General features: G+C 45.3%; 2 protein-coding genes and 1 long non-coding RNA gene across 8 annotated transcripts in view; 2 read left to right on the top strand and 1 right to left on the bottom strand.

The window, feature by feature from the left end:
- The first annotated feature begins 1350 nt into the window (after positions 1-1350).
- LOC132417483 (uncharacterized) lies at positions 1351-7430 on the top strand. Of its 4 annotated transcripts, XR_009517857.1 has the most exons (6): positions 1351-1506; positions 2922-3033; positions 3793-3898; positions 4572-4648; positions 4921-5049; positions 5422-7430. It is a non-coding gene; the product is annotated as an uncharacterized lncRNA (long non-coding RNA). The 4 variants fall into 4 exon arrangements; XR_009517855.1 differs by lacking the exon at positions 3793-3898; XR_009517858.1 differs by having other exon boundaries at positions 3793-4648.
- LSM1 (LSM1 homolog, mRNA degradation associated) lies at positions 7391-16901 on the bottom strand. Of its 2 annotated transcripts, XM_060001091.1 has the most exons (5): positions 16689-16901; positions 16336-16419; positions 12741-12809; positions 11259-11374; positions 7391-7876 (listed from the first exon to the last, which is right to left on the bottom strand). In XM_060001091.1, exons 1-5 carry the CDS (start codon positions 16732-16734, stop codon positions 7706-7708), a joined length of 486 nt encoding a protein of 161 aa, XP_059857074.1. In that variant the 5' UTR covers positions 16735-16901; the 3' UTR covers positions 7391-7705. The 2 variants fall into 2 exon arrangements, with proteins under 2 accessions (XP_059857074.1, XP_059857076.1); XM_060001093.1 differs by lacking the exon at positions 16336-16419 and having other exon boundaries at positions 16689-16892.
- Positions 16902-17248: 347 nt separating this feature from the next.
- Positions 17249-24577, top strand: part of BAG4 (BAG cochaperone 4) — a 31383-nt gene continuing 24054 nt past the window's right edge. For both annotated transcript variants that reach the window (XM_060001090.1, XM_060001089.1), the window contains exon 1: positions 17249-17550. In XM_060001090.1, the coding sequence (XP_059857073.1) occupies positions 17281-17550 (270 nt within the window). In that variant the 5' untranslated portion in view covers positions 17249-17280. The remainder of the gene's footprint in view (positions 17551-24577) is intronic.

Genomic DNA, 24577 nt, shown 5'->3' with positions numbered 1-24577 from the left:
AGGCCGTGCTGGCACAGTGGGATGCGGCCAGTGACCCGGAGAAACGCCTGTCCCGGTCTCCGCTCAGAGCAGTGGCTGCCTGGCGGCCTGGCCCGCCCTCCAGGGCCCCCGCGCCCGCCGCCCGCATGAGCTGTGAGGCCTTAACCACCCAGCCTTCTGAAACTGGCTTGTCCCTTACTGTGGGTCCCCCTAGGGGGGCTGTCTCGGTCCTGATTTGTGTCATGGCGTGCGCATGTTTGCTGTCTCCTCTCTGGGGCTGGTTCCCCTGCCCTCCCAGTGCTCAGCTCCCCGCGGCGGCGGCTCAGGGCAGGTTCCTGCTCCTTCTCTACAGGGAGCAGCTGGGGAGCTGACTCTGACTTAGGAACGCTGCCTGTGGGCTTTGTTTCCAGCCCTCTCAGAGTCACAGGGAAGCTGGCACCAGAGGGAGAGCCTTGGCCTCTTGTTTGTCTCCAGCCCGAGCCAGCGGTGTGGAAAGAGGTCGGAGGGCCCGGCTCGGGGGTGGGGGGGTGGGGGGGGAGGCAGCAGGCCAGCCGCCCCAGGCTTCTCCTCCGTCCTGGCCCACGTGCGCCCTCGTGCACACGTGCCTCTCGGTGGGGAGGGGAGGGGTTACCATGGGACAGGCCGGGCAGATCACGTTCAAGGCCCTGCCACTGCTGTCGTGGGGAGAATTATGGCCGTCGTGACGGGGAGGAGGTGGTATGGGGAGACTGCAGGATCGGGGCACAGGCTTCTGCTGATGTCAGAGCCTGCCACTGACTCTGGGATGGGTGTGGGGTGCTGGTGACCTCCTCCTGGGCCAAGGTTCTCTTCCTCAGCCTTTGCAGGCTGAGTGCCTTGTTAACTCTCACAGTCCCTCTGAGCAGGAAGGTAGGCAGAGAGGTCTGGGAATTCCCTCTGGTTCTGGAAGTCCTCTGTGTCTGGCTTTGCTTTTGGATGAGGGCAGAGCCCCCAAGGGTGGAGACCAGAGGGCACCGCAGGCCAGGAGGGAAGAGATGCGGCCCAGGCCGTGCAGAGTGCTGGACAGGAAGGCCCAGGGCCGGGGAGGGAGGACCCCACTCATTCACTCAACAATCCTTTGATGAGTGTCCACTGTGTAGCTCTACAGTTACAGGGGAAAACGAACCATGTGACCCCCTATGGGGAGCTGTAGGGCAGATGAGGAGGTTCAGAAGTACAGAGGAGGGAGCACCTGACGACACAGGAGGAGGAAGGGGGTGCTTCTGGGGGGAAGTCAGATTAGGAAGGAGTCAGCCAGGTGGGAGAGGGGCTGGGGGCCAGGCGCTCCAGGTAGAGCATGGAGTGGGTGGTGGGGGGTGGTGGTGGAAATCTGAGGGGTGCTCAGCTGTGGAATGTCCGTAGGGTGCGGAGGGAAGTCAAGGCTGGAGAGAGAGGCAGAGGTCAGAGCCAGCTGGGTGGGCATGGGAAGATTCCTCCGCAGGTTCCCGGGAAGCAGAGGCTGGGAGTTGAGGAGGGGACCTGGAGCTGGTGTGGCCCGGCCCCGAGGAGGTGAGTACTGGGCATCGCCAGCGGCCTTTGACCTTGGGCGTGTGGGGAAGCTGTGGACTGGAGGGCAGAAAGCACAGAGGTCAAGTTCAGACAGACTTCCCATCCCACTCCCACCACTTACTTTATGGTTGGGAGCCCCTCACTTCAGTCTGAACTTCCTCATCTATAAAATAGAGTATGTTTTCTTTTTCATTTTCTTTTTCTTTGTGTAATCCTCTCAGGGTGGTTATAAGGCTTGAATCAGGTAACAATACATCAAGAGCCCCCAGGACCAAGCCCCGACTTCTCAGCCAGTGTCTGGGCCCTCGCGTCTCCCCCTAGCCACCCTTCTCATCTTGCCCAGCTCAGCGCGCTCCCGAGATGCCCTCAACGTTCAGGGCAGCTCACAGCGTTACTCCCTGAAAGGCTTCCCTTTGGGCACCCCGTCCCCCTACTCTTTAGTTAGAATTCAATACCTTTGGGCCCCCCCCCCGACAGACATTTATCACAGTAACAATAAGACTGTTAGGCATTCCCCACACACACCTTTTTTAAAAGACTGTTTTAAGAGCTGTTTTAGATTCACAGAGAAACTGAGAGGAAGGAACAGAGATTTCCCGTAGACCCTTTGCCCCCGCACCTGTAGATCCCCCCTTTCCGTGTCTGTGAGCTCCATCCGTAAGGCCCTGTAAATGCCATGAGGACTTGGATCCTTTCCAAATTTTGATTCCCCAGCACTTAGCACAGGGCTAGATAATTAATAGATACTGAATAAATGTTTAGTAAATGATTGGGAAGCATGGAGCCTGGCACTTTGTAGATTATCGATAAGTACTGATTTTCTTCCAGCTCTTCCTTCCTGCTTATAGAGTATATGCTTATTTAATACCTAAAGAGTTTTCCCCCAAAGGGGACATTGTGAGAGGGCAGCAGAAAGTTAAGGCAAGTTTAACTCATTGGGCTTGAGGTCATTATGGATTACCTCCCTTCACAGAATATTTTTTTTTTAATACATTTATTTTTATTTACTTATCTTTGGCTGCATTGGGTCTTTGTTGCTGTGCGTGGGCTTTCTCTAGTTGCGGCGAGCGGGGGCTACTCTCCGTTGCGGTGTGTGGGCTTCTTATTGCGGTGGCTTCTCTTGTTGCAGAGCACGGGCTCTAGGCACGCGGGCTTCAGTAGTTGTGGCTTGTGGGCTCTAGAGTGCAGGCCCAGTAGCTGTGGCGCACGGGCTTAGCTGCCCCGCGGCATGTGGGATCTTCCCGGACCAGGGCTCGAACCCATGTTGCCTGCATTGGCAGGCGGGTTCTTAACCACTGCGCCACCAGGGAACCCTGGAGAACATTTTATGTAATCCAGCACTTAATTCCTCAATTTGAGTTGGTTGCCGTTCTGTTATCACTCTTTTTTTTTTGGCTGTGCTACGTGGCATGCAGAACTTCCTCATCCAGGGATCGAACCCACGTCCCCTGCACTGGAAGCACGGAGTCTTAACCACTGGACCGCCAGGGAAGCCCTGTTATCATATTTGTACAGAGGAGACTAAGTGTAAGCTCAGTGAGGGGAGGGAAGGCATCCCATGAGTCTGGGGGGACTCAGCAGATGATAACGGCTGGCGTGGAGCGCTCCTGAGCCAGGGCTGGCTCTAAGCTCTTCACACGTGTTCACTCACTCCTTACCACCACCCAAAGAGCTGGTGCTATTAGATCCCCATTTTACAGACAAGGAGCTGAGAGGTGCCGCTGGTCCAAGTTCGGAGAGCTCTGAAGTGAAGAAACCGGGACGCACAGCCTGTGCTCTTCACCTTTTTTTTTTTTTTATTGAAGTACAGTTGATTTACAGTGTTGTGTTAGTTGCTGCTGTACAGCAAAGTGACTCAGTTATACATACATATATACATATATCCTTTTTCATATTCTTTTCCATTATGTTTATCACAGGATATTGAGTATAGTTCCCTGTGCTCTACAGTAGGACCTTGTTGTTTATCCATTCTCTGTATAATAGTTTGCATCTGCTAATCCCAAACTCCCACTCCATCCCTCTCCCACCCGCCTCCCCCTTGGCAACCACAAGTCTGTCCTCTATGTCTGTGAGTTTGTTTCTGTTGCGTAGATAAGTTCATTTGTGTCATATTCTAGATTCCACATATAAGTGATATATGGTATTTATCTTTGTCTGGCTTACTTCACTTAGTATGATAATCTTTAGGTCCATCCATGTAGCTGCAGATGGCATTATTTCATTCTTTTTTACGCCTGTGTGCTCTTCACGTTTTAAAATCTCCTGTTTCTCTCTGAAAAGCAGGGCCCATATTTGCCTCTCATGCCTGACAAATCTCAGGGTGATGCTCAGCATGCCCAGCTATCCCCTTACACTGGTTCCCTTGTCCTCGTCTGCCTGTTTCCAGCAGGTGAGCCAGGGACGTTGGCAGGGGCCACAGTTAAAGCTCTCTGTCTTCTGTAATAGCCTAACCAGAAGAGCAAACTGAAGGCAGGTGGGCTGAGTTGAACTTCCCAGATATTTTATTTGACCTGCACACTATTTTTAGAAAATTTTGAATTAGTTGCCAACACAAACTGTAGGGACAGAAAACAGATCAGTGGTTGCCAGGGGCTGGGGAAGGAGGGAGAAGTTAAATTCACAGGGGCAGGGGTGATGGTGATATAACTATATGCAGTTGTTAAAACTCACAGAATTGTACACTAAAAAGAGTGAATTTTACTGTATGCAAACTTATTCGTCAATAAAACTGGGTCTTAGGGATGAATTCCCAGGCAATCTGGGTTTCTGACCTTGGATACGGCCAGCACTGGGCCCTCTCTCTTCCTTGTGGTTCTAGCTGCTGGCCGGCTGGTGCTCTGACACCACTCAATGCTCTGTGTTTCCAGAGCAGCAGCATTTGAGACCATTTTCTACCCCTGGGTCCTGCAGCAACCGCTGCTGAATGTCTGAAGTTAGGGGGAAAAAAAATTTTTTTTTTTTTTAAAGGAGAATAGGTACAAAATAGGAGGTTGAGAAGAGGCAAAGCAGTGAAGTGAGACATGAGAAAAAAAGAGGACTTGATTTTATTTTCTGCTCCCAAGGAGCCCTGGCAGAGCTGGAGGAGTAGACAGCTAGGGGAGTGTGAACCAGGGTGGACAGCCCCAGAGCTTTGGGACAGGTAGGTACGTGCCATTTTCTAGGGTGGGTTTCCTAATTCTTTCAGGCTAGGAGGTCTTGGGTCACTTAACTAGATACAAAACCTGCTTCGCTGGCAAAAGCAAGCACCCATGAAGCAGTCTCTTGCTCTTTATCCCCAAAGGGGTAATATGCAAGGTGGAGGTGGGGCACTGCAGTTGGGAGGAACACAGACTGAAGAGTATCTGTTGCCTCCAGCAATCCTGACAAGTCCTCCCCCACCCCCAACCCCGTTTCCCTGGGATGCTCTTCCAGACGTTGACGCACCAATCATCTCCAGACTCTTCATGCCTGGGGGGCTGTGGTCTCCAGTGAGGGCAGTAAGAGAACATCTCCACGTTCAGTGTAAGGATCTCTGCTAATCACTCCACTCCGGGGTGCTCGGTGAGTCCTGCTGTCCTCATCCTTTGAGGCATTACTGGTCTCTGAAGCATCTTATCTGACCAGCCTGAATTCACTGCATTCCCCATCCATCCATCTGTCCATCAACCCATCCTTCAACCCCAAAAATATGTACTGAGACTTGATATATGCCCGGTATCATCCTAGATGTGGGACTACAGGAGTGAACATGACAAAAATTCTGTCCTTAAGGGTTTACATTCTAGTAGGGGAGTGGAGCAGACAGTAAAGAAGTGAAACTTATGTTGGATTGTGATACTTGCTCTGGTGAAAAGCAAAGCTGCCGAGGATATAGGTGGGGGGAGGGGGGAGGTGTGCTATTTAAAACAGGTCGTGAGGGAAGGATTCTTGCAGTTATCTGGGACAAGTATGTCCTAAGCAGAGAGAACAGGAAATTCCGGCCTCGTCCAGAGCCTGCTGCATCTGCTCTGCCTGCTGGCCTGCACCGTCTGCCGTCTGCACCTCACTCTGCCTGACCTGCCACCCATACTCCTGTGAGCAAAACTGAGGCCACTCTCCAGCCATCACATCTGTGTCATACCCCTGGGGCTCATGCTGATGTGGCATCCCTGAGAAGCCTTGCACAATGGCAGCGTGAGGGCATCTGGTTCTGCTAAGTATCCAGGGCCTGTTGGGAGTTTATCCGAGCAGGGTGGGAGAGCAGATACTGTGGCTTAAATTCAGCCGACAACATGTGACGTAAGGTCAAGGGCCAAGGAAAGGGGAAAAGAACAGCTGGGAGAGAGAGAGGCTGCTGTACCCAGTTATATCAGAATAAAGATCGCCAGGAAAGGGGCTGCAGTAGATCTTCCTTGTTTGTTTGTTTTCCTTGAAAGTGGTCTCATGGGAACCTCTACTGGAAGAAACTATTAAAGACAAAACAAAGGTATAGAACTGAGATTGATTCTGAAGCCTGATTAACAGTAGAGGAGTACCCGCAGTGGTCCAGGAAAAAAGCACGATTTCAGTACCTGCAAAAAGCCTGGACTGGGCAAAGCTGAGGGCAGGCTCTGAGCAGCAGGGAGACAGAACAGGAGGGAAGCAGGGAGTCTCATTCCATGCTTCAGCTCTCTTTGCTGCTGCCTGTGTGACAAAGGTCTAAAGGCAATATGTTATTACGCGTAACAACTGAAGCCCAGCTATGGCTTGGAAATTCCTGAACTACTGTGGAAATTCTCTCCTTTGAATCATGACTCTTTTGATTGCATTTGGAATTGTTTGAAGGAGGTTGAAAAGACGAGTACAGTGAATCCGAATCTCTTGAAGGTGCCGGATATTCTGAAACAGTGGTGCTCAGAAAAAAGCAGAATGCTTACAGAATGCTGTAATTCTGCTGACTCTCAAAGAACATCTTCTTGTAGTGAAAGTTAGCCACCTCTTCCACAAGTCTCCCCTTTGTGGGGAAGTTAATAACAAATTCCGGCTATTCAACAGTAAGGTTAGAGATGAAACACACTAGATAAATCATTAAGTGCGACGGTTCTTCACAAATTAGCTACCTTGAAACCAACCCAATGATGAATAGCTCAGAAGTCTGCATTTGGCGCAGTTTTAAAAACACCTGAGCTCATAAAATGTGGTATGTTTAATACTATAAAATAACTCAAACATAGGAATTGGCTATAAATATCTTCCCTGCAAAGAATGTCTTTGCTCAACAGACTATAAAATAAGTATCTGGAATAGTTTTACAGTTAAAACTGAGAATCAGGGAGGAAAAGTGACTTGCTTGAGCCCAAAGTGCTAGAACAGAGTCCAGGTTTCGGAAAGTACAGCCTCTTACGCTTCCTGTGTGATCAACATCATTCCAGAAAAGGGGCATCACTTGGCTTGGCTGAGAATAACCTAGATATATCAGTCACTGCAACACGATTTTATCTGTGCTTTTTGATCACAGCATAGGAGGCTCAAGACTCAATCCAAAGGACTAGAAAACCTAACGAAATTAACAATACTTAGAGAAGTCGTTATGTGGATCTCAAGGGAACGCAGCTGGGATAGCTGTTGGTGAAGCAAACAGCTGCTTCTCAAACAAACACCAGCTTCTCTTATAATCAGTAAGTGCAAAACTTCACGGAGAGAGCCCTCTTCAAGCCTGAAAACTTGTTTTTCTTATCAGAAAAAAACCATGACAAGGGGAGAAAGGAGGACCCACAGGATATCTGGTATGAAAATATTCCTTCATAAGTAACTAGTAGGTTGGAATTGTGACAGAAGGGAGATCCCAGCATGTGTGTGTATGGACTGCTTATACCTTTGAGAGCAGAAATTTAATGACTATTCACTGAAGGCAACTCAAACTTGGGAAATAATAACATTGCAATTTTGAGATTCATATTTTATTTACAAGCAAATGAAGAATATTCCCTGTAACCATTAATTTGGGGGGAGAAGAGCAATATAAAGAAGTAGTTGCTGGCTCCACAGTGACGTGTGAAAGGAGTCCATGCCACTGTTTCTTTAAATGATTTTGTTATTAAAATAACCGAAACAAAACGCACAATTTCTTCATGTTGCATATGTGAAAGAATTCCAAATAAAAATGACTTTTCAAAGCTCTGCAGTCTCTCGTCAAATGTGTCACTTGGTTTGGTGACAGCCCCTGCTCCCCAAGAGCTACAGCCTCTGAGCAGAAGACTTAATACTCATCAAGAGTATCTGCTCGAGGGATAGACAGGCCTCGATCCTTCAGGGCCTGGACTTTCAACTTCTCAGCTTCCAGCTTGGTCTGCTGTTCCACCCTCTGTTCTTCTAGGATTTCTTCAATAGACACTTGCTGGAGGGGTGTGTCACTCTCCTTTTCTAAGTCCTACAAAACAAGCAGGTTTGGAAAACTTCACCTGATAACCAAGAATAGAAAACATCATAGATCTAAAGGCAAACCAGTTCCTAAATGGATTCCTATATCCAGCTTGGGTTATTTTTTGTACTTGAGATAGGGCAGAAATATCCTATGGACAGATAAATTTGACAAAGAAATGGCTGGCAATGCTCCTATAGAACACATGTGAGTGTGGTTTAACAGGAATCAGTATCGGCATGTATAACAAAGCTTTCGTGTATCCAAAGTAAAGTCCTACATTAGACAAGTACGCCTTCTCTTAAAAAAAAAAAAATATTAGGGCTGCTTACAGCTATTTCCCCAGCCCCAAGGAATCCAAGAAAGAAGGTACTGAGGTCAAGATGGCTTAAAATAAATTTTGTATTTATACATGATCAAAGTCAGCCTAATTTCTGGGGGTTTGTGCTCAGTAAGAAGGTAGAGAACACTGATTCAAAGTAGCACCACCACCTGCCCCCCCCACCCCCCAGGCCACAGCCGGTCCTGGCTCCTTCCCGGGCCAAAGGCAATAAACTGTCCCTCTGCCGCATTAACCAGGAGTTGTTACATTATAACACAGGACTTCTTCCCCCTTCATGGCAACAAGTCTTCTAGAGAAAACCTCAGCAGACCAGTTAGGTTACGATACCATTTTGGCCCCAATGTATTTCTCGCAAATATTGGCTACTTTTCCCACTTAATATGGCATAATATGCTTAATATTTTTATTTTTGAACACCTTCTAAACATCTGATAACCAATTTTATAATGCAGAACCTTGCTATAAAATTATCTATCTACAGGGCTTCCCTGGTGGCGCAGTGGTTGAGAGTCCGCCTGCCGATGCAGAGGACACGGGTTCGTGCCCCGGTCCGGGAAGATCCCACATGTCGCGGAGCGGCTGGGCCCGTGAGCCATGGCCACTGAGCCTGCGCATCTGGAGCCTGTGCTCCGCAACGGGAGAGGCCACAACAGTGAGAGGCCAGCGTACCGCAAAACAACAACAAAAACACACAAAAAAACAAAACAAAACAAAAAAATTATCTATCTACAGACTCAGTTCACTCTCCTTAAGATGAGTATACAGGTGTCACTCTGTGTTTTAGTAACATGGAAAGCCTATACCGACAGGGCATTCTTATTTCTCATCCTCCTCTCTGACTTTTAATTATAAAATTCTGGGAAGGCATCAACACATACACAAACTCTCCAGACGTTCCAGCCGACCACTGGATACTTATCTTCAGATGCTGCTAAGGCCTCGGGACCCGCAGGCAGTGACAGAGCAGATGGAGGACTCTCACCAGAAAGGTTAGAATGAAAGCCACATAAATTACATAAGCAAGCCCTGCCCTGGGTCAAAAGTTAACTGCATCCAGCAAAATATATATTATCAAGTGTAATCTTCCCTCACAACCCATGGGCAGCAGGAGGGAAGATAATGTTCTTGGCTTAGTGTACTACTTCTTGGGCTTTTCAATATTATGTGCTGAGCTGTTCATGTGGTTATGATAATGCTGTTTCCTAACAATCAGCTTATTACTTAAGGCTGTGTGTCTCATCATCCTTGAGGTAGAATCCAGGGACTCTGCAAACAACTGAATGTTTACAGAATCCAAATGGCTTCTAGGTTTGAGTTTTCCTAGAATTGGTTCATAACGTCTTCAAACTGACTACCGATTCATAGAACTATGTAAGCATTTCCTGAACCATATTTCTTTAGTGGTACCACTATAAGAATTCTGCAGCATCCAAACCATAACATACAAAAAAAAGAGCACTTTTCTCCTCAAAAGGGCTCCCAGGAAACAATGAAGCTTCAAGAATAAACACAAGTTCACTTCTCTTCACATACATCTACACAGGGGCATGTTTGTGCCAATGTAACTGGCACAGAAAGCATGGATGTGGTGTTTACTACTGTACAACTGAAGCACAGTATGCGTGGATATTTTAACTTAAATCTTTCCCCCCACAGCAAAGTAATACATTTCCTCTTTAAAACAAAGAGGTGACAATTCCCGCTGCTTAAACATACACTGAAACCAAAAATATCAACCACAACTATATTTTTAAAATTAGAAAAAGTTATTTCATAGCAATACTTGGACAGTATCGATTAGTTGTTTCTAGCTGTTAACGACATGAGGTCTCTGAACGAACATGACCCTGGCAAAATTACCTCCTTACTTTGTCAAATGGTCTACCATTAAAAACAGCTACGGACCAAACTACTTCACTCCAAAGACTCCTGTAAACGTGATTTAAGATGTGGCTAGGGATTGGGAAACTTTACTGAAAACTTTAAAGATAAAATCAAGCAAACACCAAGGTCTGATTTTCCTGGAAAACCCAATAATCAGAAGCATGAGGATCGAGTCAAAGGTATTAAATAAAGTACTTTTCTTTTAAAGTAAATGTGTCTCATGTAAAATGTGAAATCAAGTTTTATTTTCTTTAAAAATGTCTGAGTACTTCTAATATATATTTTGGGCGAAGAGTTTTCTAATAGTTCACATACACAGACATACAGACCTACAGTAACACCACTTTAGAGGATTTAATTTTTCACCTGCCAGCTGGCTTTCCTGACAACAGATAACAGGTACCTCTCCTCCTTGGCTGGGAGCTAAGTATGCAAGTGAAGTTGAGCCCATCCTCGGAAAGTTAACAGAAAGGCTTCTTCTGCAGCCATTCTTTCCCCTCCCCGCTTTAAAAAACATAGATATCGCACTGTATATGCAGTGTGTCTTTCCCCCAAACACCACTAATAACCTTTATGTCATGAAAAACCATTTGTAAACAATTGTTTAAATGACTGCAAAATATTCCAGTGTTAACAAGCCACATTTCATTGAATTATTCTTCTCCTGTTAGATATCAAGCTTCAATTTTCTGCTATTAGAGATACAATAACAACATACTAACGAACACATTTGTGTGGGACAGTATTTACATATATATATTTTTATATATATATATCTATGGCTGCTCCGTGTGGCTTGTGGGATCTTAGTTCCCCGACCAGGGATTGAACCCGGGCCCTTGGCAGTGAGATCGGGAGTACTAACCACTGGACTGCCAGGGAATTCCCATGTAGGACAGTATTTTTTATGGTATCAGGTAAAAATCAGTGGTATTTTGCTGCTAATGGGATCAAAATCTTTAAAATGCCAGGAGGCACTGAAACAAAGTTAATTGCTCTCTGTAGCTTTCCTTTTACAATGTAGCTTTCCTAAGCTAATTGGGTGGTTTCCTTGAGAAGCTGGGTGAAGGTGGAAAATATATTTTTTCCTTCTTGAAAAGACAAAAAAGAAACCTAACTGGCATGATTATCAAGAGCCATAGCAGCTTAACAGTTTTCACTTACTATTTCTCCTAGTAGGACCACATTTTCTCCTCTGACCACAAAAATCCCTCGAGGAATATCACCGTATTTTTTGCCCACATGAATACGCTCCACAGTCTGATGTAGCACTAAGTTAGCTATAAGTGTACAGGGAAGAAACAAAGATATTTAGTTCAAATTACTTTATAGGTAAAGGTCCATTACTCAATTAATCAGTTATTTTGAGTAGAAAAGATTTAGCTGTACATGACTTTCAAACTTTCTAGTTCTGGAAAAAGCTAAAATTTCAAACAATCTCTTCCTATTACATTGAGACAAACCACTTAGGAGACTTTTAAACAACTGCAAACAGAGTATTTGGGATTATGTTGCACTAATAAGGAGGATGGTGGAAATAAATGAAGAAAATTAAATTCCTTATGAGTTAGTTGCTAATATCAACATGGCTATAAGAAAATATAAATGACAGGGCACTTGGAAAACTCTAAAGCCCAAACAACTGCAGAAATTAAAACTCTGGGTTTATTTGGAAGGAAAACGTTTTTCTATGTTGCGTGGGTATGTGTGTGTGATGATTTACCGAAGATTTAACTTTGTTTCAGTACTTAGGATTCATTTAACCCAATGTAGGTACTCATGGATTACGATATAACGGTAACCTATTTTTTCCCTTTGTCAGATAACCATAATCTGGTAATGTGAGAGTAAAGCCACTATTTACCACTTTTCCCTCATGTAGTCTGATGAATTTGACTTAAGGTTTAGAACCACAATCTGTGAAGAATAATTCATTTTCCTTTTCCAACTGGTGCTGTTTGTCTTACGTGAAGAAATGCGGTATCTGTGCTCTTATCGTCTATAATTCTTACATGTGTTTCAATTATGTTGTTTTTCCTCAGGCCCAAAGCCACTGACCTATGCAGATGTCCAGCAAATGCTGATATGAACTGAGAAGTTCCTTAAGACAGAAGCAAATATAAGGTCTCTTTAGAAAAATGCAGGAGGCAAAACCAAGACCAAGACCTTGAGTCTAATGTATCCCAAGGTATAAAATCCTGAGCTTAATGTTGGGGGTCCCTAAAAAGCTTCAGCAAAGGCCTCTGACCCACTTTTCATTGGACAGGGAGGGATTACCTTCAGGGCAGGAACTGCTTTGAAGAGTAGTCGCACCCAAGCCAATGTACAAATGAGCAGCTTTTTCAGTGGACTGAGTTTATTTCTATCATCTGGCTCCCTCTAATGGGGAAAATAAAAAATAGTCCAAAACACTGTCAGCGCATGTTCTAGTGAAAACCAGTTTTAGAAATACAAGCTTGTAAACACAAGCTTTTGAACCACCTAATTGTAATTTAGAAAACAATGATGTAATGATTCAAACCAATATTCTATTATGCCAGACACGTGAAAAAAGTTGCAGACAAACTTCGATATGAAACAACACAAAAATACAGTGGGCAGCTCTTATTATCCAGAGTACAGGAGAAGTCCGTGACTAATACGTACCAAATTGATCAATGCTTCTTAAAAAGCCTATAAGCGTCCTTCCATCTCGAAGCAGGACCAAGTGCTTTTCTGGGGAGAGGGAAAAAGATCTTTAAAAAATGCACTGTTGGGACTTCCCTGGTGGTGCAGTGGTTAAGAATCCGCCTGCCAGTGCAGGGGACACGGGTTCTAGCCCTGGTCCAGGAAGATCCCACATGCCGCGGAGCAACTAAGCCCGTACGCCACAACTACTGAGCCTGTGCTCTAGAGCCCGCGAGCCACAACTACTGAAGCCCATGTGCCTACAGCTCGTGCTCTGCAACAAGAGAAGCCACTGCAATGAGAAGTCCATTAGCCTGTGAGTTTACAGGGTAACAACAAAAACAAAGTTCATAGCAGATTAAGCTCTACTACTTCTTCCAGTGTATTTAAGGCAGAGTTCACTGAGGAATTAGAGGGATGACCCCGGCAGCACGGTGTTTAGATGAGAAGACTGGTGATGGAAGAATCTGAGGAGGCGGCAGAGTGGGGAAGGACTGGGCACGTAGTCAGGGGGCCTGACCGACTGGTTCTAGATGCTGATGCTTGACAGTTAAACCCTCTCAGTGTCATGTCAGTTTCCATACCTGCAAATTTGGAAATTGAATCTAGGTGATCTTTATGATCTTAATTCAAGAATTATTTTCCCCTCAACCGAGATGGAGAGCTGCTATTTCAAACTCTGGAATCAGGGAAGGTTTTAAATAAAATAAATACCTCAGACATGCAGAATGAGGACACTGATAATAAAACTAGAGCAAAAGTTCAATAAAATTTATGGAGAGCTATGTGCTGTTCTGGGGCCTAGATATAGAGTAGAGCAGGGGTCCCCAACCCCTGGGCTGTGGACTGTTGTCCGAGGCCCGTTAGGAACCGGGGCCGCACAGCAGGTGAGAGGTGGGCAAGTGAGCGAAGCTGCATCTGCCGCTCCCCATGGCTCCCCACAGCTCACATTGCCGCCTGAGCTGTCCCCCGCCCCGCCACCCAGTCCGTGGAAAAACTGTCTTCCGTGAGACCGGTCCCTGGCGCCAAAAAGGTTAGGGACCGCTGCGGTACAGAATAACATTTAGAGTCACCAACCTTATGGAACTTATATTCCTGGTGGAGAAAGTCAAACAAATTTTTAAAAATGCCCTATAGCGCGTAGTCTAGCGGAATAATAAACAAGATAGCAGAATGAGAAAAAGAGGGGAAGAAGCTACTGAAGAGAGGGTGGCTAGGGAAAAGCTCTCTGAAGAGGTGACCCTGAGCTGACACTGAAGAATGATAGCCCGTCACTAGAATAGGTAGCCAAAGTCATTCATTTGTTCCTTAATGCCACAGATAAAGTACTTTCTAGATGCAGAACAGAGGAACAAGACAGTGATTCTTTCCTGAAGGAATTTATAGGCTTTCTGGGTCTATAATTAAGCACCACAAGAGAGCAAATCTTAATTATGTGAGACTGAGAGAAACTGTATCTAGCTGGAGCAGGTATCTGAGTTGGACATTTTTGGCCATAGGAAGAGTGACAGGGAAAGGGAAGAGGAGGGAAATCTGTAATTGAGGCAGAAGAAAAAAGAGCTATGTATCCAAATGTCTGGCGAAAAGTTGAGGGTGTGAAGGGAAATAACAGGAGATGAAGTCAGAGAAGTCCTGGGAGCAGAGGCTGAGTCTGGATGTGACTTTCCTGGGAACAAGAAAACTCTGAAGATTAAACTGGCAGAAAAGAGAGAACGGTTTTGAGGCTAGACCCAGAGTCTGAGACATGAAGAAGAGACCTGAACCAGGGGAGAGATGGGAAGGGACAGGATGGGAGGACCAAGACACTGCAGTTATAAGGGATGGGATTTGTCAGCCAAGTGTGTTTGTATATGTGGGTATGTGTGAGAGAGTGGGGTGCTGAAGAGATGAGTTAAAGAAGATGTAGGAATTCTGAGTCATCATGTCAGGGAGGACCATTTACCAAGAGCTGGGAGTAAAAGAAGCAAGCTCAGTGGAAGGTGATTAGCTGTAGTGATTCTGAAGTGGTATCAGGACACCTATGTAGAAATGTCAACTGGCAACTGGAGATGTAAGACTGGCCAAAGAAGTCAGGATCGCAGCAGTTTTTGAATAAGTCCACAAAGAGGTGATATAATAATTAAAGTCCAGGAGCCCTCCTAGAGATTTAAAGAAAGAAGCAAGCTAAAGATGGGACCTAAGTGTCCATCTATTTTAGGGAACAATAACGGTTGCAGAGGTAAGAAAATCAAGTACCAGTGTTGGAGAAATCAAGAAAATGAAGAATCCCGTGGTAACGTTATCACAGTGTTGCAGAGGAGACGGAAGAGCTCGGAGAAGTGCATCAGAAGGTGTCTTTAAGACTGCAGTTTCAGTAGTGTGTTGACAAAAGAAATCAGATTGCAGGGGTAATAGAGGTAGGTGGTCTATTGCAGGTGGTCAGGAAGTAGAGTTAAAATGGGAGACTACTCAAGAGGTTTGGGGGTAAAGATGTGAAAAAAGGGATAGGAATTTGATGGTGAAACACAACTGAGAAAAAATTCGACAGACAAGAACATACATGAAGGGGAGGATTCAGAGCGGGAGCGAGAGAGGATATGAGAGCAACAGGATATTAATGGAAGAAGGTTCCAGAAGCAGTGGAAGGAAAGAGAAATAAGACACAAACTGAAAGGGAGGAATACTTCCTATTCAAATGAGAGGATGGGTGAAAATACAGAAAGACTGAGGAGAGGAGAGTGTCTGAATGTCACAGTGAAGGGTGCATATGAAATGGTTTCAAATCTTTCAGTAAAGGAGGAGCTTGGAATCTGCACAAAAGGGGTTAGAGGCTTGAGAAAAGCAATTATTTTTAGTAGAATGGCAGGATGTGTTAGGGGCCTCAAATAATTCAGATACATAACAAGAGAGGTGAGGGCAAAAGGGCATCCTCAGATAACTAAGACTGAGGATTTCATCACCCATTACAAACAGGCTTGTACAGTGGTTATTCATACATGACTTTGGTCCAACCTACATTTCCCTTCAATAGCAAAATCACTAATTTGGATCTAAAAAGTGATTTCAAACGACAGGAAGAGAATTTAATCATAAACTCACTCTTTAATTTACATACATAGTAACTGTTGAGATTCCTGTAACTTGTTTGGAACTGTGTGTAAACCGTTTTGCAGCAATTACAAGTTAATGAGACAGATCACACGATTGAGACTTTAAAAATGTTTAAGGAATAATTCACAGATGAGAGTTTGGAAAAAGGAAAGACAACTGTACAGAAGTGAGCTCCTCTTCAGGACAGTGACTAGGAATAAGGGAGCTCTTAATAAATGCGAGAGAAAACTGTCTAACAGAAGAAAAAAGTAAGTTTGAAGTGAGTGACTCAAGTCTTTCTGGAAAAAGCAATACCTGGTCCGGCAGTGGTCTCCATTACCATAACCCTAAAGTCTAAATACCCTCAACGGTAAAAGATTGCAAACGGCCACACAGCATAAATCCTATGTTTAGTGCTAATTAAGTCCAACTGCTGTTGTATTACTCTTTTCGTTTCTTGAAGAATCCTTTCTCTAAGAATTCTCATTCATCCACCAGTAACCACCTGGTACTTCGAAATGCCGCAGGTGGGAGATGATGCACCGGGGAGGCGGCCAACTTTCACACTTGGGCCTCAGCAGCCGCATCCCTGAAAAGCAGAAGTGAATTCTACAGTTTGCCCGGGGGCCGGTGAAGGCTGCGAGAGACAGGATACAGGGAGCAGGCTAGGAGGTGGGCAAACGGTGTGTCCCGTGGCTCCTGCATCCTGTGGAAGATGCCAACGCCGGACGTCCAGAACCTTACTAAAAACACACCGCCCCCAGCCCAGACTCATTCTATGAGCTCCCTCCTAAGAGGCACCCTCCTGGGAAGAAGGGTCTCACCCCAGACTTCACTCGGAGGAGACGAACTACTCACTGTCGATGTCCTCGATGAGGCTGGCGGTGCCGGGCATATAGTTCATTTTGAGTTGAGATAAGGCTGCAATGTATAGTGGCGGTGGGCCAGCGCGTCCAACACGTCCTTCCTCCTATCGCAGTCGCCGCCTCGGCGGGACCGGGACAGGGATCCGGACACGGACCAACTCCTCGCCCCGGCTTTCAGTAGCCGGGGCCTGCCGGAAACGCCACCATATTACCCCCACCCACTTCCGGCATCACGTGCCCGTCCTCAAGAAGAGGCGGGGCCGTAGCGCGGTCCTGGGATACGCTTTCCGCAACCCTGATAAGAGGGGAAGAGGAATCTAGATTGGATAGACAGTGGGGAAAAGTGTTTTCCCTTTTAAAGGAACACGGTGCCGCCCCTCGCTTTCCTGCTTCCCAGACCCCAGAGCCACGGACCTCCGTCCTTCCTCTCTCAGGACGCGGAAGCTGAGGGGGCGGGACCCGGCCTGGGATTGGCTGTTGCCGGCCGACCACCCCTTCCCTGCGGTCCAGTCGCGCTCCCCCGCAGGCGCCTGCGCAATGGGCCGGCCTTGGGGGGCGGGAAGCGCCCGGGGGCAGTGGAGCCGATGTCGGCCTTGAGGCGCTCGGGCTACGGCCCCAGTGACGGTCCGTCTTATGGGCGCTACTACGGGCCTGGGGGTGGAGATGTGCCCGTGCACCCACCTCCGCCCATATATCCTCCCCGCCCCGAACCCCCCCAGCCTCCCATTTCCTGGCGAGTGCGCGGGGGTGGCCCGGCTGAGACCACCTGGCCGGGAGAAGGCGGAGGAGGCGATGGCTACTATCCCTCTGGAGGCGCCTGGTCGGAGCCGGGTCGGGCTGGAGGAGGCCACCAGGTAAGCTTTGCGCCATCTGTCCCAGGGGGGTCCGACAGGGTAGTCTTTGGGGGGTGAGGGCCATTGGGATTGATACACCTCCAAGAGTTTGTAATGAATCGTGTTTCCTGTGTTTTCCTTAGGGGGTCTTTGGAGAGACAGAGACTAAGATCGCGGGTGGGGGGGTTGGTTTGCTTGTGTTCTCTTTGCCCCTCGTCTTCTGCTTCAACCATAATAAATGTCTTACCATGAAAGGAGGAAAGAAGATCCTGCGCTGACCTGCGAAGCTGAGTAGCAGGCTGCGAATCTCTTGCCTGGGGACGAGGTTGGGCTGGTGTGGCCCGGCTCTTGCTTTTCGAGTCCTAACAATTTTTCCTGCGTGGCTCGTCAGGTCGGCTCTCCCCGAGGAGAGAGGTGGCTGCAGCCTCCTCCGTCACTCAGCAACCCCTCCCGCTGGGAAGGAACGTGAGGGAAGGAGAGGGAACTGGGCATTTAGCCCTTTGCCCCTAAAGCTCTGCCCCGCATTGGATCACGGATAATCAGTGTAGGAAAGCACCTTTACTTGGATTGTTTTATTTCATCTTAACGGTGACTGCAACGTAAGTGTCATCACAGCGTTCCTACTTTACGGTGAAAGAACTGCTGGCTGTGAAAGGTTAACTCGCTTACTCAGTATATTCGGACCTTTAACATTTTATTCTGTGTCGTCGTGCCAGAAATATACTTCTGTTTTGTTAATGCAATATTCTTCGTAGAGAATTATCGTTATACGGTGGGGGCATACGTCTCCTTTGCTTCAGGAATTACAACATCCTCATTGGTTGAAAATGTGATAATGAAATTTCTAAACATTGCTGGTGGGAATGTAAAATGGTTCAATGGTTTTGGCAGTTGCTCAAAACGTTAAGCATACTGCTAGGATATTACTCAGCAAGTCTGCTCCCAGGTATACACCCAAGAGAACTGAAAACACGTCCACATGAAAACTTGCACACGCATGTCCATAGCAGCGTTATTCATCATAGCCAAAAAGGGAAATATCCCAAATGCTCATCAGCTGAAGAACTGATAAAATATGGTATATTCATACAATGAAATTGTTTAGCCATAGAAGGGAATGAAGTACTGAGACATTCTACAAATGGATGCACCTTGAAAATATGCTACATGAACGAAGACAGTCACAAAGGCCAAATATTGTATGATTCCATTTATATGAAATGTCCAGAATAGGCAAATCTGTAGAGACAAAGATTTGTCATTGCCAGGGGCTGGGGGCCTGGGGACATTGGGGAAGATAGATAAAAGGTATGGGGTTTCCTTTGGGGAAGATGAAAATATTCTGGAATTAGTGATGATGATGATTGCACAACTCTGAATATACTAAAGACCATTGAATTGTACACTTTAAAAGGTGGGTTTTATGGTATATCTTTAAAAATTGTATGAGTAAAAACATGTAGTGAGAGGTTAATTGTGAAGAAAGGTCCATAATTTCTGTCTAAATGTGGAATAAGTAGCCGTGGGACTTCAGCCCCATGACAGAGTAGAAAGATGAAATGCTTAGCGTATAGGTAGGCAAACTAGACCGAGGCTCACTTGAAGGGAAAGGGGAAGGACTGCTGAACTGACGACTGTCCGGGCTTGCTATGTCATCAAAACAAAAGTGTGTTTTCAGGTTAAGGTTAGAGAAGTTAAGATCTTAACATTGTGCAGGGAGTTGTCAGGTATTGGTTGAGTACAGGTGTGGACACAGGGTGGGTGATGGTGCTGGAGGGATTGGGCTTAAAGCTGGAATGTGTAATGGGCATTTGTAAACCATTTCAAGAGTCTGTCTTTCAGGGTGACGTTTCTGAAACTTGAAAAGTGTTGGATGATAGGTTTTTTTACATTTTAAATATTTATTTATTTGGCTGCATCGGGTTTTAGTTGCAGCACGTGGGATCTTTAGTTGCGGCATGGGGGATCTCGTTCCCTGACAAGGGATCGAAATCCGGCCCCCTGCATTGGGAGCGCAGAGTCTTAGCCACTGGACCACCAGGGAAGTCCCTGGATGATAATTTCTTATGCAGCAATAGGAAACTAATAAAAAAGATAAACATGTTGTCACACGTGTTGCAAATTTTTTTTCTAAATTCGTTATCTTTTGACTTTATTGTGGTTTTTGCCATGTAAATTTTACATATTTATATAATAAAACATGTCAGACTTAAAAAAAAAGGTATAGCAGCCTTTTAAAACCTTACTCTTGGAACTCCCTGGTGGTCCAGGGCTAAGACTCCACGCTCCCAATGCAGGGACCTGGGTTCAATCCCTGGTCAGGGAACTAGATCCCATGTGCTGCAACTAAAAGATCCCACGTGCTGCAACTAAGACCTGGCACATCCAAATAAATAAATATTAAAAAAAAAAATAAAACCTTACTCCTTAAAAAGTGTGGGCCGTGGACCAGAAGCTTCAGTGTCACTTGGGGGTTTGTTAGAAATGCAAAATCTCTCCTGCTCCAGTCTTACTGCTGCTGCAGTTTAATGAGATCCTTAGGTGATTCATATGCACGTTCATGTTTGAGAAGCATTGCTCGGCAGAATTGAATGTATTGAGATGATGTTGCACTGAACCACTACAAAGGCTTGACTTTATATTAACCTATTTAAATATTGCAGGGGAAAAAACGGAGAACCTCTCCCTGTGTTCTTTCTTTTCTTACCTTGTTAGCTATACTTGCAGCATTGCAGTTTGATTCCTACACTAGCAGCATACGCATCACCTAGGAGCTTGTTGGAAATGCTGTATCTCAGGCTCTGCCCCAGACCTGCCGAATCAGAATGTGCATTTTAACCAGATCCCTGGGGGATTTACGTGTTCCCCCAGAACGAGTCATCTGAGAGAGTGCTGAGATGCAAGCTGGAAGCTGCAGTCTCTTCTAACCTAAGCTGGGAAGTGATCCACCATCACTTCTGCCGTATACTACTGGTCGTGGAGACCAGCCCCAGTACAGTGTGGGAGGCCACTTCACATGCATGTGAATGTAGGAGGCAGGGGTCTTTGGGAGCCATCTTGGAGGACAGCTACAGTGGGAGGGTTTGGGGAGACAGCTTAGTTAGGCTCCCAATTAGGTCAGAAAAGAAACAAAAAGGGCATGTGTTTCAACAATGCCTGAATGTAGACAGGTTTATTTTCAACATTTTATTATAAAAATTCTCAAACATCTAGAAAAGTTGAAATTGTATGTGAAAACCAATATATCCACCACCTAGATTCTATGGTTAGCACTTATTATGTTTATCACATGTATCTATCTTATTTTTTGGATGTGTTTCAAAACAAGTTACATAGGGGACTTCCCTGGTGGTGCAGTGGTTAGGAATCCACCTGCCAATGCAGGGGACACGGGTTTGATCCCGGGTCCGGGAAGATCCCACATGCCGCAGAGCAACTAAGCCTGTACACCGCAACTACTGAGCCCACGTGCCTAGAGCCCATGCTCTGCAACAAGAGAAGCCACTGCAATGAGAAGCCTGGGCACCACAACGAAAAGTAGCCCCCGCTCGCTGCAACTAGAGAAAGCCTGTGTGCAGCAGCGAAGACCAAACACAGCCAAAAATAAATAAATAAATAAATAAATAAAAATAATTGAAAAACATATTTTAAAAAACCAAGTTACATAGATTCGAAAGACATTTTCTTTTTTCTTTTTTTTTTTTAAATTTATTTGGCTGCACCAGGTCTTGGTTGTGGCAGGTGGGCTCCTTAGTTGCAGCTCGCCAGCTCCTTAGTTGCAGCATGTGAGCTCCTTAGTTGTGGCATGCGAACTCTTAGTTGCAGCATGCATGTGGGATCTAGTTCCCTGACCAGAGATTGAACCCTGGCCCCCTGAATTGCGAGTGCAGAGTCTTACCCACTGCGCCACCAGAGAAGTCCCTCAAAAAATTTTCAAAGGTGTGTATCAACTGCAAGTGAGGGTTGCAGGAGAAACAGAAGGTAATTCTGAATTTTTAGTATTTCATAGGATTAAAGATTTCATAGGAATGACAAAGAAGAGGAACAGGTTTTTATGGGAAGATATGTATGGTTTAGTTTTTTATATATATAAATTTATTTATTTATTTATTTATTTTATTTTTGGCTGCGTTGGGTGTTTGTTGCTGCACGCGGGCTTTCTCTAGTTGTGGTGAGCGGTGGCTACTCTTCGTTGCGGTGCACAAGCTTCTCATTGCGGTGGCTTCTCTTGTTGCGGAGCACGGGCTCTAGGCACGTGGGCTTCAGTAGTTGTGGCACGTGGGCTTCAGTAGTTGTGGCACGTGGGCTCAGTAGTTGTGGCTCACGGGCTCTAGAGCACAGGCTCAGTAGTTGTGGCGCAAGGGCTTAGCTGCTCCGCAGCATGTAGGATCTTCCTGGAGCAGGGCTCGAACCCGTGTCTCCTGCATTGACAGGCGGATTCTTAACCACTGCGCCACCAGCGAAGCCCTGGTTTAGTTTTGTACCAAAAGAACTAGTGATTGGTTAATAGAGGAGCTTAAAAAAAAATACAAAGACTTGCCAAGTGTTTATGTACTGCCTTTATTTCATTTCTGCTGAAAGCCAGTTAGTGACGGTGGTTACTGAGAGCCAAGCTCTTGATGCAATGTATGTGATTGATTAGAGAGACGTCTGTGATTTTCTGTTTTTGTTTTGTGGTTTTTTGATGTCCAATTTTAGAGTCTGTGGTGTTGAGGAGTTGTTGTCTGGGAACAAAACAATAGATGTGGGGCTCAGGAGGGAGACAGGGCTTGGAGACAGTGATTTGAGAGTCATCAAATGGAAGCATACGTGAATTACCGAACCAGATTATGCTGCCATTGGAGAGCTTTGAGATCTAGGATGGGTGAGAGAGAGAGAGGACCCAGAAGACACTGAGCGAGAATACTTGGATAGAAGGAAAATCAGAACGTCATGTGATACAGACCAAGCGAGGCCACAGTTATTTTGCAGGTGAGTGATATGAGGACCGGAGAGAAGAAGTTGGATTGGCAATTAAAGAGGTATCATTGATTTTAGTGGTGGGAGTTTAAAACAGTATTTAAGTAATGAATGGGGGGTTTGGATGGCAATAGAAGTGGTGTAAACTGTTAGTAAATGAGAAGGTGGTCACTTGACTGGGAACAAGGATTGAGGGAAGAATTTTTAGGATGAGGTGGCTTGAGGATGTTTGTAAGCAGAAATCAACAGTAACAAAATAATAGTGGGGGACTTTAACACCCCACTTAACACCAATAGATCATCCATACAGAAAATAAATAAGGAAACACAATCTTTGAATGACACAATAGACCAGATAGACTTAATTGATGAGAGTAAGCTAGTAGATTGAGAAAAAAGATACTAACAAAAGGATGGAATATGGCTTGGGGAGAAGTGGATTAAGAAGTGAGGAAGAGCTGAGAAACCCCTTCCACAGCTAGAGGGGGAGAAAGGAAGCTTTGAGTTGTAGGAGAGGGGCATTGGAGGAGTTCCTGGCTCTTGATGTCCTTGTTGATGAAGAAGGAGGCTAGGTCATCTGAGGGTAAAGGAAGTGGGATGGGATACACTGGGAGCTTGATATGGTAAATGTTGAAGCAGGTGCTGGGGGAAAGGAGGCACTGTAGGGAAGCACGGAAGAGACCCAAATGAGGTTAAAGCTGAGAAATTTGTGATGATGGACAGTACAGGAGCGTAACGTGTTTTTTAGTGATTTTGGAATATATCGCTATAAAAATAATTTGTCATGTATTTTTCTAATAATTTTTTTTGTCTAATTCTTACAAAACATATAAACAAACTTGTAAATGGATATTTGGTAGTACCAGCACTACTGACATTCCTCTACTGTTAGATTTGCTTGGGCTGGGGTTATTTTTTGGAGGCATGGTGGCAAGTGACTTTGTAAACCATACATCCACTTCATAAATGGGACTAGATAGTTCTATGATAAACATGAAAGGTGTTGACTCCAGCCTTCACCTGAGATATAGGTATTTCTTCTCAAAAGAGAAGAAAGTAAATAAATTTATTATGTTCTTGCATAATTTTAATCACATTTCCTTTGTCATAAAAACTTTAATTCACATTATTCCCACTTGTGAAAACCTTTTATCATATTTGTTTAGTTTACATCATCACCTTTGTCTAGTTTCAGACAGCACATAAAATGTTTGGAGAGACTTTGGCACATGATAAAATTGGCAATTTGGTCTATAGAACAGCTGTCAACTTCAGCCAGCTTCCTGTGAAACCAAACGCTATTTCATAGAATTAGTGTCATGTTAAAAGGGCCTTGAGCTGCAGACTTTGATTGTTACTGGGGATATTTTTAGATTTGTTCCATTTTGTCCAAAAGGGGAAAAAAAAAAGCAAAGGCAGTCTTTTTAATTAAGACTTAATAAAATTAATAATTTTTACTGCTTCATTGAGGACATTCTTTTTTTCATATAAAAATTATGATATATTTACATATTGTTAATTTTACCATTTTTAAGGTGTAGTTCTGTGAGTTTTGACAAACGCATATGGTTATGTAACCAGTACCACAATCAAGGTATAAATATTTATCCATCTTTTAAAAAAAGGACACTCCTAGGGCTTCCCTGGTGGCGCAGTGGTTGAGAGTCCGCCTGCCGATTCAGGGGACGTGGGTTCGTGCCCCGGTCCGGGAAGATCCCACATGCCGTGGAGCGGCTGGGCCCGCGAGCCATGGCCGCTGAGCCTGCGCGTCCGGAGCCTGTGCTCCGCAGCAGGAGAGACCACAACAGTGAGAGGCCCGCGTACCGTAAAAAAAAAAAAAAAAAAAAAGGACTCCTAGGATAAGATGGAAGATTTAATTTTTATTCACCTCTAAACCCCATTAAAATTACAGAAAGGGAACTGTGTTTCTTACTGTTTTTTAAAGTATTTTATGAACTCATTTGCATAACATATATGTATTTATGTGTATACATACATATATTAAGTATTTTGAATGTGTCTCAATCAGTTGCTGTCATTCTTTTATTGCTTAAATGATCCCATATGATGCCAATTGGAGCCCCCTCTT

This window comes from Delphinus delphis, chromosome 21 (genome assembly GCF_949987515.2).
Source record: "Delphinus delphis chromosome 21, mDelDel1.2, whole genome shotgun sequence".
In the NCBI taxonomy this organism is placed as follows: Eukaryota; Metazoa; Chordata; class Mammalia; order Artiodactyla; family Delphinidae; genus Delphinus; species Delphinus delphis.
Note: the sequence above shows the minus strand (reverse complement) of the source record. Positions and strands in the feature narration are given on the sequence as shown.

Coding starts and splice junctions, on each gene's coding strand:
- LSM1 (XM_060001091.1), bottom strand. CDS start 16,734: ATGAACTATATGCCCGGCACCGCCAGCCTCATCGAGGACATCGACA. Junction 16,420..16,688: donor CCTCATCGAGGACATCGACA/GTGAGTAGTTCG, acceptor TCTGCTTTTCAG/GGATGCGGCTGCTGAGGCCC. Junction 12,810..16,335: donor GCGGCATTTCGAAGTACCAG/GTGGTTACTGGT, acceptor CCCTCTCCCCAG/AAAAGCACTTGGTCCTGCTT.